Source organism: Hypoxylon trugodes (assembly GCF_022578975.1).
Source record: "Hypoxylon trugodes strain CBS 135444 unplaced genomic scaffold F4822scaffold_3, whole genome shotgun sequence".
Lineage (NCBI taxonomy): Eukaryota > Fungi > Ascomycota > Sordariomycetes > Xylariales > Hypoxylaceae > Hypoxylon > Hypoxylon trugodes.
In genome coordinates this window covers 3,091,807-3,107,338 of record NW_026250018.1, presented here as the reverse complement: position 1 = coordinate 3,107,338, position 15,532 = coordinate 3,091,807, and the positions used below count along the sequence as shown (strand labels likewise).

The 15,532-nt window shown below is 48.2% G+C and overlaps 4 protein-coding genes across 4 annotated transcripts; 2 read left to right on the top strand and 2 right to left on the bottom strand.

Annotated features, from left to right (window-relative positions):
* Positions 1 to 607: 607 nt before the first annotated feature.
* On the bottom strand, positions 608 to 4,203 carry F4822DRAFT_396597 (uncharacterized protein). Its single transcript, XM_051457538.1, has 2 exons — positions 1,427 to 4,203; positions 608 to 1,331 (listed from the first exon to the last, which is right to left on the bottom strand). The coding sequence occupies exons 1-2, from the start codon at positions 4,052 to 4,054 to the stop codon at positions 1,230 to 1,232; spliced, it is 2,730 nt and encodes a 909-aa protein (XP_051317170.1). The 5' UTR covers positions 4,055 to 4,203; the 3' UTR covers positions 608 to 1,229.
* A 3,070-nt stretch (positions 4,204 to 7,273) lies between these two features.
* F4822DRAFT_184620 (uncharacterized protein) lies at positions 7,274 to 9,627 on the top strand. The gene is made up of 4 exons (XM_051453458.1): positions 7,274 to 7,790; positions 7,887 to 8,046; positions 8,239 to 8,738; positions 8,791 to 9,627. Exons 1-4 carry the CDS (start codon positions 7,625 to 7,627, stop codon positions 9,540 to 9,542), a joined length of 1,578 nt encoding a protein of 525 aa, XP_051317169.1. The 5' UTR covers positions 7,274 to 7,624; the 3' UTR covers positions 9,543 to 9,627.
* A 997-nt stretch (positions 9,628 to 10,624) lies between these two features.
* F4822DRAFT_184607 (uncharacterized protein) lies at positions 10,625 to 14,068 on the top strand. Its single transcript, XM_051453457.1, has one exon. It carries the CDS (start codon positions 10,872 to 10,874, stop codon positions 13,845 to 13,847), a length of 2,976 nt encoding a protein of 991 aa, XP_051317168.1. The 5' UTR covers positions 10,625 to 10,871; the 3' UTR covers positions 13,848 to 14,068.
* Positions 14,043 to 15,476, bottom strand: F4822DRAFT_184599 (regulator of volume decrease after cellular swelling-domain-containing protein). Its single transcript, XM_051453456.1, has 3 exons — positions 15,026 to 15,476; positions 14,131 to 14,969; positions 14,043 to 14,077 (listed from the first exon to the last, which is right to left on the bottom strand). The coding sequence occupies exons 1-2, from the start codon at positions 15,325 to 15,327 to the stop codon at positions 14,291 to 14,293; spliced, it is 981 nt and encodes a 326-aa protein (XP_051317167.1). The 5' UTR covers positions 15,328 to 15,476; the 3' UTR covers positions 14,043 to 14,077; positions 14,131 to 14,290.
* Positions 15,477 to 15,532: the final 56 nt, after the last annotated feature.

Here is a 15,532-nt window from a genome sequence, read left to right as displayed (position 1 = left end):
CCCCCCAGAAATTTAGGGGTCTCCATTAAAAACCCCATCCTAACATCACTCACATAACATCCAGCGTGCGAGCATGGGATCGATCCTAGCTGGAGATGTACCTAGGTACCTATAAGGGGCCCCAATAGAGCATCCACGAAGTCCACTATCAACCCCCTAACTCGGCCTGGTCGATGCCGCTATCGACCTGAAAAGACACCGGGACAAAGGAGATTGGAAAGAAACTCGTGGTAACCTAGGTACGCTAGATACCTAGGTAAATTGGGGCAATTAGGGTACCTAGGCTAGGTATGCATGCTAGAACGTTTCGATGGGTGGCGCTAAGAAGGAAACGACTCATCTTCGGATTTCCGTTTTTGGTAATCCGGGCTGGGGCTCGCCGCGCCAAAAGCCTTACGACTATAACCAAGGATATACAACAGAATAGGAAATTTTTGACGTAACCTAAAGGATTAAACCTGGAGTTCCTAGAGAAGAAAAGACGAAATCGTTAGAAAATGACGTCGATCTAGCGGGGATGTCTGGGCGGTTTTCTTCGCTAGCGGTCTTATATCGGCGATAGGACTCTTTATGGTGTAAGCAATCTTAGCTGTTTCTTACTTCTACCAATGGGTTGATAACCTGCTCATTGGGGCAACTTCTTGAAGGTTGACAAATTATTCTTATTCCTACAATTCTTGTTGTCGGATCTATCAATGATGCATCATGACTTTTCCATGTCATCTTTAAACTACGTCAAGTTAAAGACGAGACAAAGAAAAAAGAAAATTCATTGTTTTGTTCCCCCAATTGGATTTATATCCATGACCCGAATCCCCGGCGCCGATGCACAATGAATTACAAAAGGACAGGCGTCCCAGACTTCCGTTCATTCGGTGGCCTGACTAGGCGGAAAGTCACGCGGAGGAAGGATTAGAGGATTTGGAAAATCCGGGGCATTAATATGAATGGGATGTGATTGAATACTCTTCTAAGAAGACTAATTTATCAACTACCATCATCTTGATTCGCCACTGGTTCTTTTTTTCATCTACTTCCTAAACCTGGGGTCTGGGGGGGTCTGGGATATCCTATGCTATAACTGCTTGGCTTGTGTGGTGGCACTAAGTTGAATCGGGATTGCCGTTTGCGATTGCTGTGCCGCACCGTAAATTCGTAGTCTCATTTCTCTATTTCGTTGCCTCATCTAAATCTGGTACACTTCCCTCTCCGAAAGTACCGACAAAATTCTACAATCCGTTCTCTGCCTTGAATTTATCCCAACTCTCATTCAAAGTGGCAAATACCGTACCGGCGATTAGTCTTACCTCCGTATTGGCATCTTGTGGTAGCTGAGATGTGTAAATTAGCGATTGGAAGTCAATAGGGGTGGATGCGCAGAACTTAGAGCATAAAGGTATTGGAGGAAATAGAGGGAAAAACCTACCTTGTCAGGGTGACACTTGGCAATGGCCTTCATGTAGTGTATCTTGACTTTGTTTGCAACTACCAACTCGTGCAAGCCAATTTTTTTCCACCCGCTACCTTCCCATAGCACCTGGTCAAGACTTCCAAGAAGTGCCCGTAGATTATCCCGTTTGCCATCTCGCCAAGCAGCGATCTTTGCGTCAACTTTTTCACCGAGAGCGAATTTCTCATCATCGGCCGCTTCAGCTGCTTTATTAGCTTCCCGGAGGCGTTGTACGGCTTCCGAACTTTTTTGTGGGTTGAGGTCTGATACAGCAGATGGTTTCGGCCGCGGTCGGGCTGCTTGCGCGGGTTTAGGCGTAGGTTTGGGTTTAGGAGCAAGTGCCTTTTGACACCGCTGCCGGCCAGCAATAGCATTGGCACCCCCGACACCTGCTTCGACGCATTGCTGCCAGACATTTCCAGCGTCTGCCCATTTCTCCATCTGCTCAAGCGCCTCGGCCTTCCGGCTAAGCGCTTTGCCGTATAGATCCTTCATATCGCGAGATTCGCCATCAGGCAATGTAACCTTTTCACCTTCACCATGGGATGGTCCTATGATTCCAATCGCAGCATCTGCGTCACCGACAGCCTGCTTAGGGCTGCCAGTTTTGAGCGCAGTGAGGGCGCGGTTAGTGAGGAGAATGATACAGATAGGGTGTGATTGTGGCACGCCAGCTAGCGAATTCGTGTAACTTGTATGTGCAGCATCGTAGTCTCCTCGTTTGAAATGTGCAGTTCCTTCGAGACGATGTCGCGTAGAAGCTTCCAAAACCGATGAAGAGACGCTAGGCACTTTTCGGGTGGGTGCTGGTGGCCGCGGTGTAATAGTTCTTGATGAGGCTTGGGTGGGTCTTTTGGTCGTAGGAACTGGTGATTGAGCTGAACGTTGAGGCTGAGGTTGGGATCGGGAAGGCTGTTGAGTGGGTTGTCCAAACAGGAGATCTGCCTCGGGCTCGGGTTGGGGTGTTGGTTGGGGCGTTGCTTTCTTCCTCCTTGCGGGGCTCACATATGCTTGTGCGCTTTGCTCCTCAATAGCTTGTTTATTCAACCGTGCACGAGGATCGTGGGAACTTGGCTGTGCTGCTTGTTGCCATTTAGGAACCCCGGGAGAATTGGCGGCTAATCGACTAGGTAAAGCTGGGGACCGGTCTCGAGGATCAGCATGTCGGTTTTGGGTAGGCCTGGGTGGTTGTCTCTCTGGCCGCATACCAGCTTCTAGCATTAAAGCTTCGTCAGTCGCGGTCTCAGATCCGCGCCCTCCAGAATGTGATCTTTCTTGCTGAGCGGAACGCATCCATTTTGGCTGGCTAAGATCACCACCTTCTTGCTGGAAATCAGCAACTGCCTTTTGGACCTGTTTTTGACCACTTTTCCAGAGGGAGTTGGCCGTCTTAAAGAAACTCGAGCCCATTGCCGCTGCCCTCTTCGAGAAGTCATCCCCAGAAGCGGGGGAGTCATTATCTCTCCGAGAAGGAACGTCGTCGGCTTGATCTGCATTCATCCAAGCCGGACTACCACGATTCCTGGAGCGGTTCTCGTCTCTTCTAGCACGCTCAGGGGCGGGTTCAGAGGGACCCTGCTTGTTACGAGCTTGCCTATGTGCGTCGTCCAAAAGCCACCCAACTGCAGCTTGAACATTTAGACCTGCGCCGCTTTCTGTTAAACCTCGTCTTGCGTTCTCGGCTGTGAACCCCATATCAACTAATTCAGCTACTGCTTTGTCGAATGGATCTGAGCTACCTCCTCTTGGGGCAATTTCAGGCTCGGAATCGGAATCTGACTCTTCAATAGGTCGGCCGGGTTCTGGTTTTGGTTGAGCAGCCTGAGTTTTCCGTCGTACCTCATCAACCGGCTTACCCAGATCTCCTAGTAAGTCATCATCCTCGTCCGCTTCAAGCGTTTGTTGCCGCTGCGGTTGAGATTCCACTTGGCCCAAGCCAAAGGGATCATCATCATCGCCAAGCTCGCCCCCCTTTGATGCTGCGGGCTTATTCCACGCACTAGCATTGGTCAGGTCAAGCTGAGCGGTATTCGCTGGCGTACTTTTCCTGGACTGTTGCTGTTCCGGTGGGGGGAAATAGCTAGCATTGTCCACCTTCGTATCTCGATTGAATGCAGCGAATAGATCATCATCATCGTTTTTCTTATATCCATTCTGATTTCCTACCCCACTTCCAGCTGATGGAATAGCTGGAGAGATAGTCCTAGATGCCGGCGTCGAGCCCTGCCCAATACTATCCCAAAATTGACCACCGCCATATTGCGATTGTAGTTTTTGTCTTTGCTCCGCCTCTTTCTGGCGTTTCTGTGCCTCTAATTGCTCCTGACGTTCTCGGAGACTTAGATTAGTGTTACTCTTGTTGCCGCTAAAGCTCACGAGACCGCTGAAGCTGTCGGCTGCCGGTTTCGAGGGGTTTGGCTTAGGGGCGTTGAAGCCAGAGACTTGGGTGGATAGCGGTGTAGATCGACCGGAAGGTTGAGGAGACGGAGTCGGGCGTAAAGAGGGATAGAATGTCGGCGGGTTCATGGGGTTCATAGGGGCGGGCTTATTGTTGTTTTTGCCCGAATTGGTCGAGGACCAATCAAGTCCTGAGAGATCGTCCATGGTCGCGCGGGAGAAAAAAAGAATTTCGTCATGTCAAGGATGCCACATTATTAAGTTGCGCCTCCAATGGCCACGGTGTTGATCTAGAAATCAGTTGCATATGCTTTCGCTTTCTCACAGATTCAAAGTCATGCGATTAGGTACTGCCAACATTAATGGGTCCGCCTGAAATGTGGCTAGTGATGTCGGAGTCGGAGAACCGACTTGTAGAAGTGTGGCTGAGTATCACTCCATTCCTTATGTAATCACACAATGGCTCTGTCAGAACTTTATTCAGTCGAACTAACCATTTACCCCACTAAATATACGTGTACCCACATATGCAACCGATTCGATTTTCAATTCAGCTTCCATTCACAATATCTATGCGATTCCGATCTTATATCTTGGCAATTAAATCGAGATTATGTAAAATCCATCATACAATCAGCTCTGGACGATATTATCCAGATGCCAGTCCTTTGGTATCAGAATTGGGAGACTAACTTGTCGATGAGGCGTTGTTTTGTTCTACGCTGATCGGTACCAGCCTGGTATACTGGATATTTCAGGATGCTATAGTGGCGATCCCCCTTTTGCAGTGTGGCGATCGCTACGAACGAAGGACTTCAGCTGGGGCTGTTGTATGAATATCAAAGCCAGGCACTGACAACTCATTTGTGAATGTCACTGCACTGATTCTCCCCTCTAATGTATTCCATAAACCGTACAAGTGCCATACTTCCGGTAAAAGACATTCTTGCAAAGGTAAGCAAGTAATTATATAGTGCTGTTCTGCGTAAAGATTATTAGGAGAATCCCCATGAAATATTCATGCGATAGAAGTTTAAGCAAAATGAGGATCGATTTACTATCGTAACAAATCACAATTATAGCAGGTGGTTAAGTAAAAATATCCCATGACACTGGAATTTAATTACGATGAGCTGAATAACGTTTTCTAGAAGAGACCAATGATAAGGTATATCCCCCCCGTTGTACGACCAGAAAAATTTCCATCCCGCGGATCATGTCGTCATAATTTTTCCAGGTACGTGTATACGGTAGACATCGGACGGAAACGCTAGTGACGGTACAATTAACCGATATGACAGGAGGTCTTGTGCCTCAATATTGCACCTTTGCGGCGTGCATACCTACGAGTGACGAGTAATTATCGGTTGGGCTTGGATTTGACGGGGCATCACTATCATGGCCTTGTACGAATTTGCTTGGACGAAAATCAATTAGATTTTTTATACGTTAGCTGGTTAGGTATTTAGTACATCGTCGCGTAGGTTATTACAAAGGAGCGGAAGTTATGTTAGCTAAGGCACAGCAAGGTTTACGCGAGGGCCAGGGTGACATTCCCAACGTAGTAATCATCAACTCAAAAGTCTAATTCTTATTGGCTAATCTCCTTGAGGCCTGAGACTTGTTTCAGGAACCTGGAATTTCTCATCTGCCCCTCCCTTAGCTTAATTGTTTAAGTTGATACTTGGCAGGTACATAAAGTTTTTACAGAACCTTATGTTGGTAGCAAAATGCGACACAGATGAGGTGAAAAAAGGCAGGTTGTATGTGTTCCCATATTCCAGAATCGATACGATTTTGAGGATTTTAATGCATCACATAGAAATGCAACCAAGTGGGCAATGCAAACATTTATATAGTGCGCGACAAACAGGTGTATACAAATATGCCTCAAGCTTTCAATGTCCCTTGGTACCTCGGCGGTCTCAAATACCTACCTGGGTACCTGGGTACATATGTAGGTGCTGTCCTGTAATATTGCTGTTACATATTCCACGCAGCACACGGAAAGTTGAATATCGCTCGCACTAGGTAGACCGCTTATTAACAAGGACGGGTCGTTGGTACATGTGTTATGTTACATTATATCATCTCCGATTTGTTAATCTTATAGGGCAAACCTTCTGACAACGCGGGGAGCCTTTTATTCCGATTGATAAGACTGTTTGCCTTTAAGGGTGAGACTTTTCTTTTTTACCTTTTTTTCGGGTGATTCAATCATTAAGCCGAAAGGAAGAGAAGGCTCTGATTGCCGAAAGTTAGAGTTGACGTAGGCATATGCAGGACGGAGATTGGAGAGATGGGGTCGTGGTACTTGTGGGGTTGTCCATATTGTTCCTGGCGGTTCCTGAATCTTTTTAGCCAATAAGCATAACTTAAGGAAGGAACCCCTTGATGACATAACACTAGCAGACATGGAGATTTCCCAATCAGGTAAGCTGCCTAATCTTTCTTCGGTAGGAATGACGATCTAGCAGGGATCCCCTAGAGCCAGACTGTCACGTTGCCAAGATATCGGATGTAGACTTTAAGTGTTATTAGGTATGTAGTTAGGTTGGGCTCCGGCGGCTTAAAAGGTATTTAATGTTTGTATAATAGAGATGTGCGTGTTAGGTACTATTAGATGATACGCTAGCTATAGGAACGAATCAACAGCCTGCACATTTTCGCATTATAATGTCGATCAAATATTGATAGACTATAATACCTAGTAGATGTACCCTAAATAACCATAGGTACATGTGTGGATGGTGTACACCCAATCACATAGGTGCAATAATAGGAGGTAAACTCTATACTGTCACGTACCCATGTACACAGGATAGTACCTACCCCGTACTGTCTCACGATGGTCAACCTCCTTATGCGACAGGTCCCCACCTACCCTCCCGCGACCGTAGCCCTTTCTTCGCCCTACTAGAATTTGAATATCTCCCTCCGCCTCTCTCCAGCACCTCTCCTTTGATTGTTCTTTCGCTCCTTTTGGGTCTTCACCCTTACCACCACCGAAGCATTCCATTCATTCGTATTATCGACGACCAAACGTCACCCACGCTCTTTACTCACTTTGATTGATCATCTCGACTTTTCATCTGGATCCTTGACCATTATCACGCTCATTTTTCTTGTGTTGATCGCATTCGTTTTCGACTCCGAACAAGCAAGTTAATATCCGTCACCGTTTGATATCGCGACTGAGTGAGGCTGGTCACAGACAAGAAAACTTACATCCATCCGCACAACCTGTTATCAAACCGTGCAATTGGTGTTTACTCTGTGCCATCAATCCTGCTTCCTGTACTCACAAACCAGTCACATAACCAACTTACGCCTATCGAAGTTGTCCCAAACGCTCTGGATAGCAATCGCGAGTTGATAGAAATAAGGAATTGGGGGAATCGAGGTGGACGGAATTGGCGATAGCCTTATTATCCACCTAAGGGACTTAAGAGTGTCTGCCAATCAACCTTCGGTGGTTACCACAATCCCCGAGTCGTACACTATCCCAGTGCCGATATCCACTGTGTTTGTCGACAAACAACTTGGTACCGAAACTAAGGAAAGTGGAAGCCGGCTACACATTTCCTCAATACGAAGCATCTTTACGGAAAGCCCTTTTCTCAAGTGACACCTACCTGCAACTCGTGGATATCATCCGAACAGCAACCGCTTCGACTTCAAGAATTTCCTGCGGCGCGCTTGAATAGCATCGCCGATATTTCTATTTAACCTATCTTCCCAAACTTCGCTATTTAGGTCAAACTTAGCGATCTTAAAATGGCAACTAAAAGCTTTTCCGCCCTGCTTCTCTTGAGCGCTATCGCCAATGTCTCGGCTTTCTGGCGCATGGAGTGCCGAGGTCGCACGGGTCTAGCTCGAATCGATCCGATCATGGATGCTGGTTCGATCTCACCGCATATCCATACTGTTCATGGTTCTTCTGGTAAGTACTCTTGCGCATGCGACGGCCGATTTTCATTTCGAGAGCGGCATATATCGAGGTAGATGAGTGAGGGATGTTTGTTAACCGTTTGTTTAGGATTCTCACTCAGCGCTACTTTCAGTGAGCTCAATGGAGGTAGCTGTACCTCATGCGCCGTAAAGCAGGACATGTCTGCGTATTGGACCCCTGCTCTTTACTTTCAGGACAGCGAAACCAAGGAATTCGATATTGTCCCCCAAATTGGTGGAATGCTTGCGTAAGTAACTGTTTGATTGGTGTTGCCTGTTCCTACATGTTCTTGTTGATGCGGAAGGTTACCCCTAATTATAACCCCCGGTCTCATTTCATCAACCATACTATCCACCGAGTTATGGCTACGACTTCCTAGTTTCGAAATGCTATTACTATCTAGGTATACACATTATATAGATGCTAATGTCCAAAATAGGTATTATCTTCTCCGTGGAGATAACGTCACGGCCTTCCCACCCGGATTTCAAATGATTGCTGGAAGCAACTATCGCCGCGACTATACCGTTGGAGATCCCAAATCGCCTGACCCCCCTCAGTCTGATTGGGCCGCCTTGAAACAGACCGGCCAGGACGACCTCGAGCAGCGAGCCATCGGATTTAACTGTTTGGATTATTCGAAGGCGGCCGAGGGTTCACTATTCCGCCATTATTTGCCTGACAAGGCTTATCTCGATGCCAATTGCCCCGATGGCATTCGAATCGAACTGATGTTCCCTTCGTGCTGGAACGGCGAAACCACATCTACGAACCACAAGAGCCACGTTGCATACCCGAGCTTGGTTGGCAATGGCGATTGCCCCGACACTCATCCCCAGCGCCTGGTTACTCTATTCTATGAGACAATCTGGAACACCAACGACAAATCATTCCAGGGTCGTAATGGACAATTCGTCGTTTCTAACGGTGATCCTACAGGTAAGCTAATAGCTATCTTATTTTTGAGACCAATTGCTAACTTGGTTGGAAGGATTCGGATACCATGGCGATTTCATGAGTGGTTGGGACCAAGATTTCCTACAGCAAGCTGTTGACACCTGCACGAACGATTCTGGCGATATCCGAGACTGCCAACTCTTCGTGAACGAAGGCCCCCTTCAGAGTGACGAGGAACAAAATTCTTGCGAATTCGATGTCCCGGCAGTTTTAGCTAAGGAAGATGGCTCCGCATTGAATCTCAAGAACCTTCCAGGTAACCTCCAAATCCAGGCTGGCCCACAATCCGCTACACCTGGTGCTGCTGGTGCTGGTGCCGGAATCTCTTCTGCCCTTTCCGCTGCCTCGAGCTGGTTCGATGGTGTATTTGGTGGTGACTCGGCAACTACGTCTAGTACCCCGTCGCCCACACCTTCTAGCGTAAACACGCCTACTACGCCTGCGGGTGGCGCTTTCATTGAATCGCCGTCTTCCGCAGCATCGTCTCAGCAGTTCGGCGCCCTTGCGGAGCCAGCTGCCCCCACGTCATCGAGTTCCACTCCGCCTCCGGCCCCAACGACAACTCCTGCGCCGATTTTTACTCCCGAGCCAGGCGTATCGTACGAAGTTGTCAGCACGCAAACTGTCACAGATGGTGCTCAAGTTGAAGAGATCGTCTGGAAAGAGCCCGTTGTGTATGTGACAGAAGACTCCGTAACTACTGTCACGGCACCTCAGCAGAAATTAGTCAGGAAGTTGCGTGAGAGACACGTTCGAAGACACCAACACCCCATCCGGATGTCGTAAGAAAATCGATCAAGTCGTTCATTTTAACTTCGTTTCGGTGGAAATATTTACTCATCAATCGGTAACTGATGATCAAATTTTGCATCATGTTTCAGGGTCTGATCATGTCACCCAGAGACTTTTTTCGCTATGACAGGGTGCTATTTCTAGGAGGAGCAGACACGATGAATTCAAAAGCATCCATGTTGAAACGATTGCGCTGATTTCGCCCCACAATGTAAAGCCGGTCTCGCCCGGAAGGGATATTGCACATGAAGAAACATTTGTAGGCGTTCAACAAAACAACAGGGGCGGTGGGATTGATTGATTGTTTGAGGTCCTGATTTGAAGCATAAAAAAGCAAGCACAGCAAAGCAAAGCATACCCCAGTTGCTCGTTCACATTTTGGGGGCGCATCTCTTCTGGTAAGAGATCTTTGGAATCTTTTTCCCTAGTGCTCAGAAGTTCTTACACGCATCGAGGAGCAATCTCAACAATATCAACGAATTGAACTAAAGAGGCTAATGTTGTCGTTTCCTTGCGTGATATGTCCTATTCGATTAGCTCTACCTCCGTATCTTCCTAGTACGCTAATTACTTGTATGTAATTCCCAATTTTCGCTTCGTGCATGTATTCTATTCATTTCGCGTCGATAGCTTCAAAGTTATTATAGGCCTCACAGCATATAACTCCTACCTAGGGCGGTGCATATAATAAATAAATCCCAAAGATTTAGGCCCTGTGAAGAATAGCGGCGAAGTGCGTGTAATGCGATAAAATTCCCAATCTTTAGGTATCTAGACCAAATATCTGTCTTAGAACCATTGAGATGTAGATGATGTCGCCTGGAATGCATCCTGCTCTCCAGAGCACACGCCGGCGCGCATAATCATATGTGTGGGTTAGCAACGCATTCCAGCCGCGGGGTTCATAGCATAGTATGACGCATTCCGAAATTCTTCAGTTGGTAGGATGATAAGAGTTTGTTTACTGCTAATATGTGGTCTAATTTGTGTTTTGATTTGGGTGTCTTGACCCCCCATAGTGTCGACCTGACTTTCTCTTGCTAGATGGATACCATGCTGCGTTTCTTCCTCTTCCTCTTTTTGATCCCAGTTGTTTAGGTATTATGCTACCGTTACGTTCGTTACTATTTCGATTGCTATTGGAGGTGATGGAGAGACAGTGAGGTCTTTATACACTCGTTTAATTTGGGTTATATGTGATATTAGTATAATTGGCTGGATAGATAATCAACTGTGGATAAGTGCACAACGCAGGAGTTCGGAATCGTATCGATCAAGACTGAATCTTAGGGGATTACGCGATTTTTTTTGGGAACAGAAGCAATGTCCAGCGAACTCGAGGACCATGGGGTCATCCCCCGTCCCGCTGAAGCCCCCCCAATAACGCTTTCCACAGGCGCCATAGCTGGCATCGCAGTCGGCGGCGCCGTGGTGCTTTTCGCAGCCTTAGCACCCCTCCTCATCAAGCTAGCCAAACGACAAGAGCGGCGACGACGGGCATCTATATCAGTAGCCGAGGCCTTCGGCGAGACCCCTGAGGAGACCGCCGGACCTAAACGCCTACGCAAAAAGAGCTTCATCGGCGAGCCGGTAACAGTCGATAAGGAAGATGACGAAGTAGGTCGGGAGGAAGGTGAAAGTCGCCGCTCAAGCCTACACGTCGCGCCCTCCATATCTCCATCAAAATCACGACAGGGTAGTTTCTCAGCAGCAAACGATGGAAGTGGTCGCGGTAGTGTTGATACCGTCAATACGCAAAGCCTGGAACAGTTACAAAAGCAACGTTCCCCAGAGAAGCAACGCGGATATGGCATGTACCAACATCGACGCAAGACATCATGGATCGACGAGGACGCGCTTCACGGACCGACTACATCGCCAAGGAAGTCGAAGCAGAAGCACAAGCGTCGTGTGAGCTGGTTCGATGGAGGACTAGGACGTTCTCTTAGTCGTCTGTCGACGCGGAGCGGTATGGGAGAGGTTAGTCCCACGCTACCATATACTGGGACGGATGATGGTGCGCAATTTGAGACGCCCACTGAAGGTGACGACGAACGAGAATCGAGGGAAGTTGCGCAGGGGAAGCGGTTTTCGTATGCCACAACACCACCACGTTCGGTTCGCCAGCAGCACCACCAACAGCAACAACAAGCATACACAAGTCCTCAAAGATCATATGGCCCTAGTAACAACCCGAGTCCTGGTTCTAGTTCCAATGACTTATCAAAGTCACCACCAGATATTGTTCACAATCCACGATATAGACAAAGGGTTTCTTTCCAAGCCGCGCAACAGTTAGCAGGCGGAGCGCGTCTCCCAGCTCCAATCGGTATTCCACAGGGACAGAGACAACCGATACTCAAGCACAGCGCCACGGAGACAGAGCTGGCAGAGATCCTTCGGATGACCGCCGAAAGACTCCAGGACGGAAACAGGAGCTCAAGACGACAGACACTCATGTCGCCCTTCTCATCCGTAAGGTTCCCCATGAGAAGAGGTCAAAGTTATCATAACGGAGGCTATCCAGATATCAACTACGAACCTTCGGATAGAGGCGACGTTAGCCCCGTCAAGAACCACAAGAGTGCCCCCGCAACAATGTCATATGCCAAACTTGAGGGCTGTACCCCCAGGAACCAATCACCTCAACGGCAGATGCAGACTCCAAGGCATTCGCGGCACATATCTCACATGTCGCAGATCTCACAAGTTTCCATGATATCGGAAGTAGATAGTCTCGTTGCACCAAAGAGGGAATCATTGCAGGAAATACACACTGCCTTATCCAGTCCAAGCCGTGCCGGGAGGTCAGCGGAGCCAACTCCTAGCCCCGAAGGAATGAGGCAAAGCCAGCAAATGCGACCGTTTTCAAACGGTAGCACATTATCATCTGCCTTATCGACATTATATAGCATGGAAGAAGCGTCAATTCGCAGCCCGCCCGCGAATGATTTGAGAATTGATACCAACGTCAACAGATTCTCTGGCCAGAGACAAATTGGGGAGACAAGCCCCAAACATAAGTACGAGGAAGTTCCCTCGCCCCTGCGAATTCGTCGGGGAACCTTGGGAGGAATTGTTGCGCCCGATACCACACCTGCTTCTCGACCTGGATCACGACAGAACAGAGAATCCGCGGTTTTACCTAGCAGTCGAACATCATTCATGATCCACGCGATGAACGACACTGAGGACCCATTCACGGCGGTCACAACGCCACAAAACCCAGCGCGGCTATCAAAAGTTTTCTCTCCGATACCAACGCAAATGCCAAAAGAATCGGGACCGAAACCACCTAGTGGCGCAAGACCCATACCAGAAGACAGCCAATACGTTGAGACACCTACGCCATCCCCCACCCGGAGAGGAGTATTGCCATCTCCACGGACAATCTTAAACTCCCCAAGTAACCGACGAGCACCTAGCCCGGTAATCTCCGAAGCGGGGCTATCCTCTGTGTACGACAGTTACATCTACACCTACAACGAGACCTCAGGTGGATCCAGCGCAAACAGCAGCACAGACACAACCACTAAATCCGACGTCACATTATCTCGGCGATCAAGCAGCGTGTCAACAGGTCGAGAATCGCGGGTCGGATTCCGCATCCCCAACTATGGCCAAAGCAACGAAGACACTATGGCAACGCCCACACTAGCATGCTCACCAATGCTAATCGGTCCCCGCTCCCCTCCTCAACCCCGACGCAGCGTGCCCTCCGACGGCTCGATCTATTCGCAAGACACCGTTACAACCATAACCCCCGCCACCAACACCAGCAATGAAGACCGCGTCCCGCCTCTCCGCGCATCAACAGTGAAAAAGAACAAAAGCGTACGCATGTCAAGCACCATCACCGAGCTGCGCCGAATGAACAGTCAAATCAGCACCATGAGCGACGTCAGCGTAGCCAGTTCCACGCTCCCGGGCATGCGAGGCGGGGGGTCGAGTCCCGGACGGCAGAGTAATGGTGGAAAGAATTATCTCTCGCTTGGGGGTGGGTTGCGGAATAGTGGCATGTTCATGCAACTTTCGAATGGGATTGGGGGTGGCTCGTTAAGTGATGTTGGGGTTGTGACTAAAAGTCCTATACGCCGGGGTAGTGTGAATAGAAGTAGGAGAGGAACGGTTGTGCTGCAGGGATTGGATTCGCGGATGAGTGCGAATATTGGCACGAATAGTGTGAAGAGGAGTAGTCAGCTCATGTCGCATGCGGCGAGGTTGAGTCGTGAGGAGTCGAAGGGGAAGAGGGTGAGTGTGGAGAGTTTGTATGATTCGAAGGGGTTTTTGAAGAATTAGTTGGGCGAGGATTGGGATTTAATTTTCCTTCTGTTGTGTGAACGATTTGCTTGTATCTTTAACCACCGTATTGGATATATGCTTTGGAATAGGCCGGGCTGGGGCGTCACCAATATAATTTCCTCTGTAACATGTAACATATAAGACAGATTATCGGGTAACATTTCATGCCATAAGAGTTCGCGTGCCAGTATACGGGACGGCGCGGCCCGTAGAATATTAGCTACGGACTAATGATTTGTTAATAAGTATAATTTTTGTCGAAGGCAATGACAGAACTTACTCTAGCGAATCCTCATTGAATCTCATAAATTTAGCAACACATTGAATTTTTTATTCATATCCTTGATTGATTATGAGGCAGACTCGCATCTCAAATGAAGAGACCTGCGAAAACCATGGGTCTGTAGCGCTGGGCCCTCGACGCTCTATTTAGAAATCGTTTATTCGGTTCGTGGGCGTTTCGAATCCGTATCCTCGCCATTTTCTACTCCATTCGCGCCGTCTTCCTCCACTTCGTCCCGACCTCGGACACGGCCCGCGCCATCTCCGAGCTCACCACTCACGCCGTCCTCTCCTCCGATCCAATTTCCATCTTCGTCAAAATATTGGTTGACATTTTCAGCAGTAATCCAACCAGAGCTCCCGGGCATCGGAGGTGGGAGACCGCCATTAAGGTCCCCTCTAAAAACACCGGGCAATCCCTCAACAGCTTCGCTTTCGGAATTCCCTTCAAAGACAATGCGATCGAAATCATCATCCTCGTCCTCTTCTTCGCCCTCTTCATGAGGATCAGGATGCAAATTTGAGCATGCCGATACTTGGTTAAATAGCGCGGTAGCTCGCTCGCTATTCAAGGGATCGACAGTAACTGCCTCTGTAGGTGGTTGCTCTTTTGGCAATGCTTTGTATGGAATGAGTGTGAGTTCAATCGGGTCGAAGCCCTCGTCGTCATCTTCGCCTGAACCCGAGAATTCGAGCTGCATGTAAACTCCGATAAACTTCGATGCAGCCTCGTCAGGTTTTTCTACGTGGCGGAAATTCTTGAGAGCATGGAGTGTGATAGCTGGGTAGGGAATTTCAATACCAGTCCCACTGCTGTGGGAGAAGAGAATGAACTTGCTATAAAACGAGTCAGCTAGTTTTATCCGTAAACACTATTCAACAGGCAGACTCACCTTGAGGCTACGAATACTTCAACTTTTTCTTCATGCAGATGCTTTCCCCAGTTATTTTCTAAGGCGTAGCATTCTGGTGGTGTGGGATTTAAAGATGCGCTTCCATCTCCTGAAGCTTTGGTGAAGAAGTATAGGCGTTCATATTGCTCTGCAGATACCCAAGCCTTGACATTCTCATCGTGATAGTATAGAACAGGCTTTCCATCGAAGAACGTGTCCGGAGTTTGAGCTTGGTATTCACTCAAGGGCTGAAAATCGTTGTCTGCCGAAGGACAAGTCCTAATTACGGTCGGAGGCAACATAACTGTCAGCAGTAACAAAAGGCCTTATTCAATTAAGTTTACTTCGGTATAAAACCAATTAACTCAATAGAAATGAAATAGAAGCTGTTGTACTTTAATTGAAGCTACGTTGAGGCTATGTTAAAGCTTGTGAGAAGAATAGCGCCGACTGCCTAGCTGAAAATACAGTGGGCTGGGGGTCGTACAGCGGGGTCCATCGGCGATA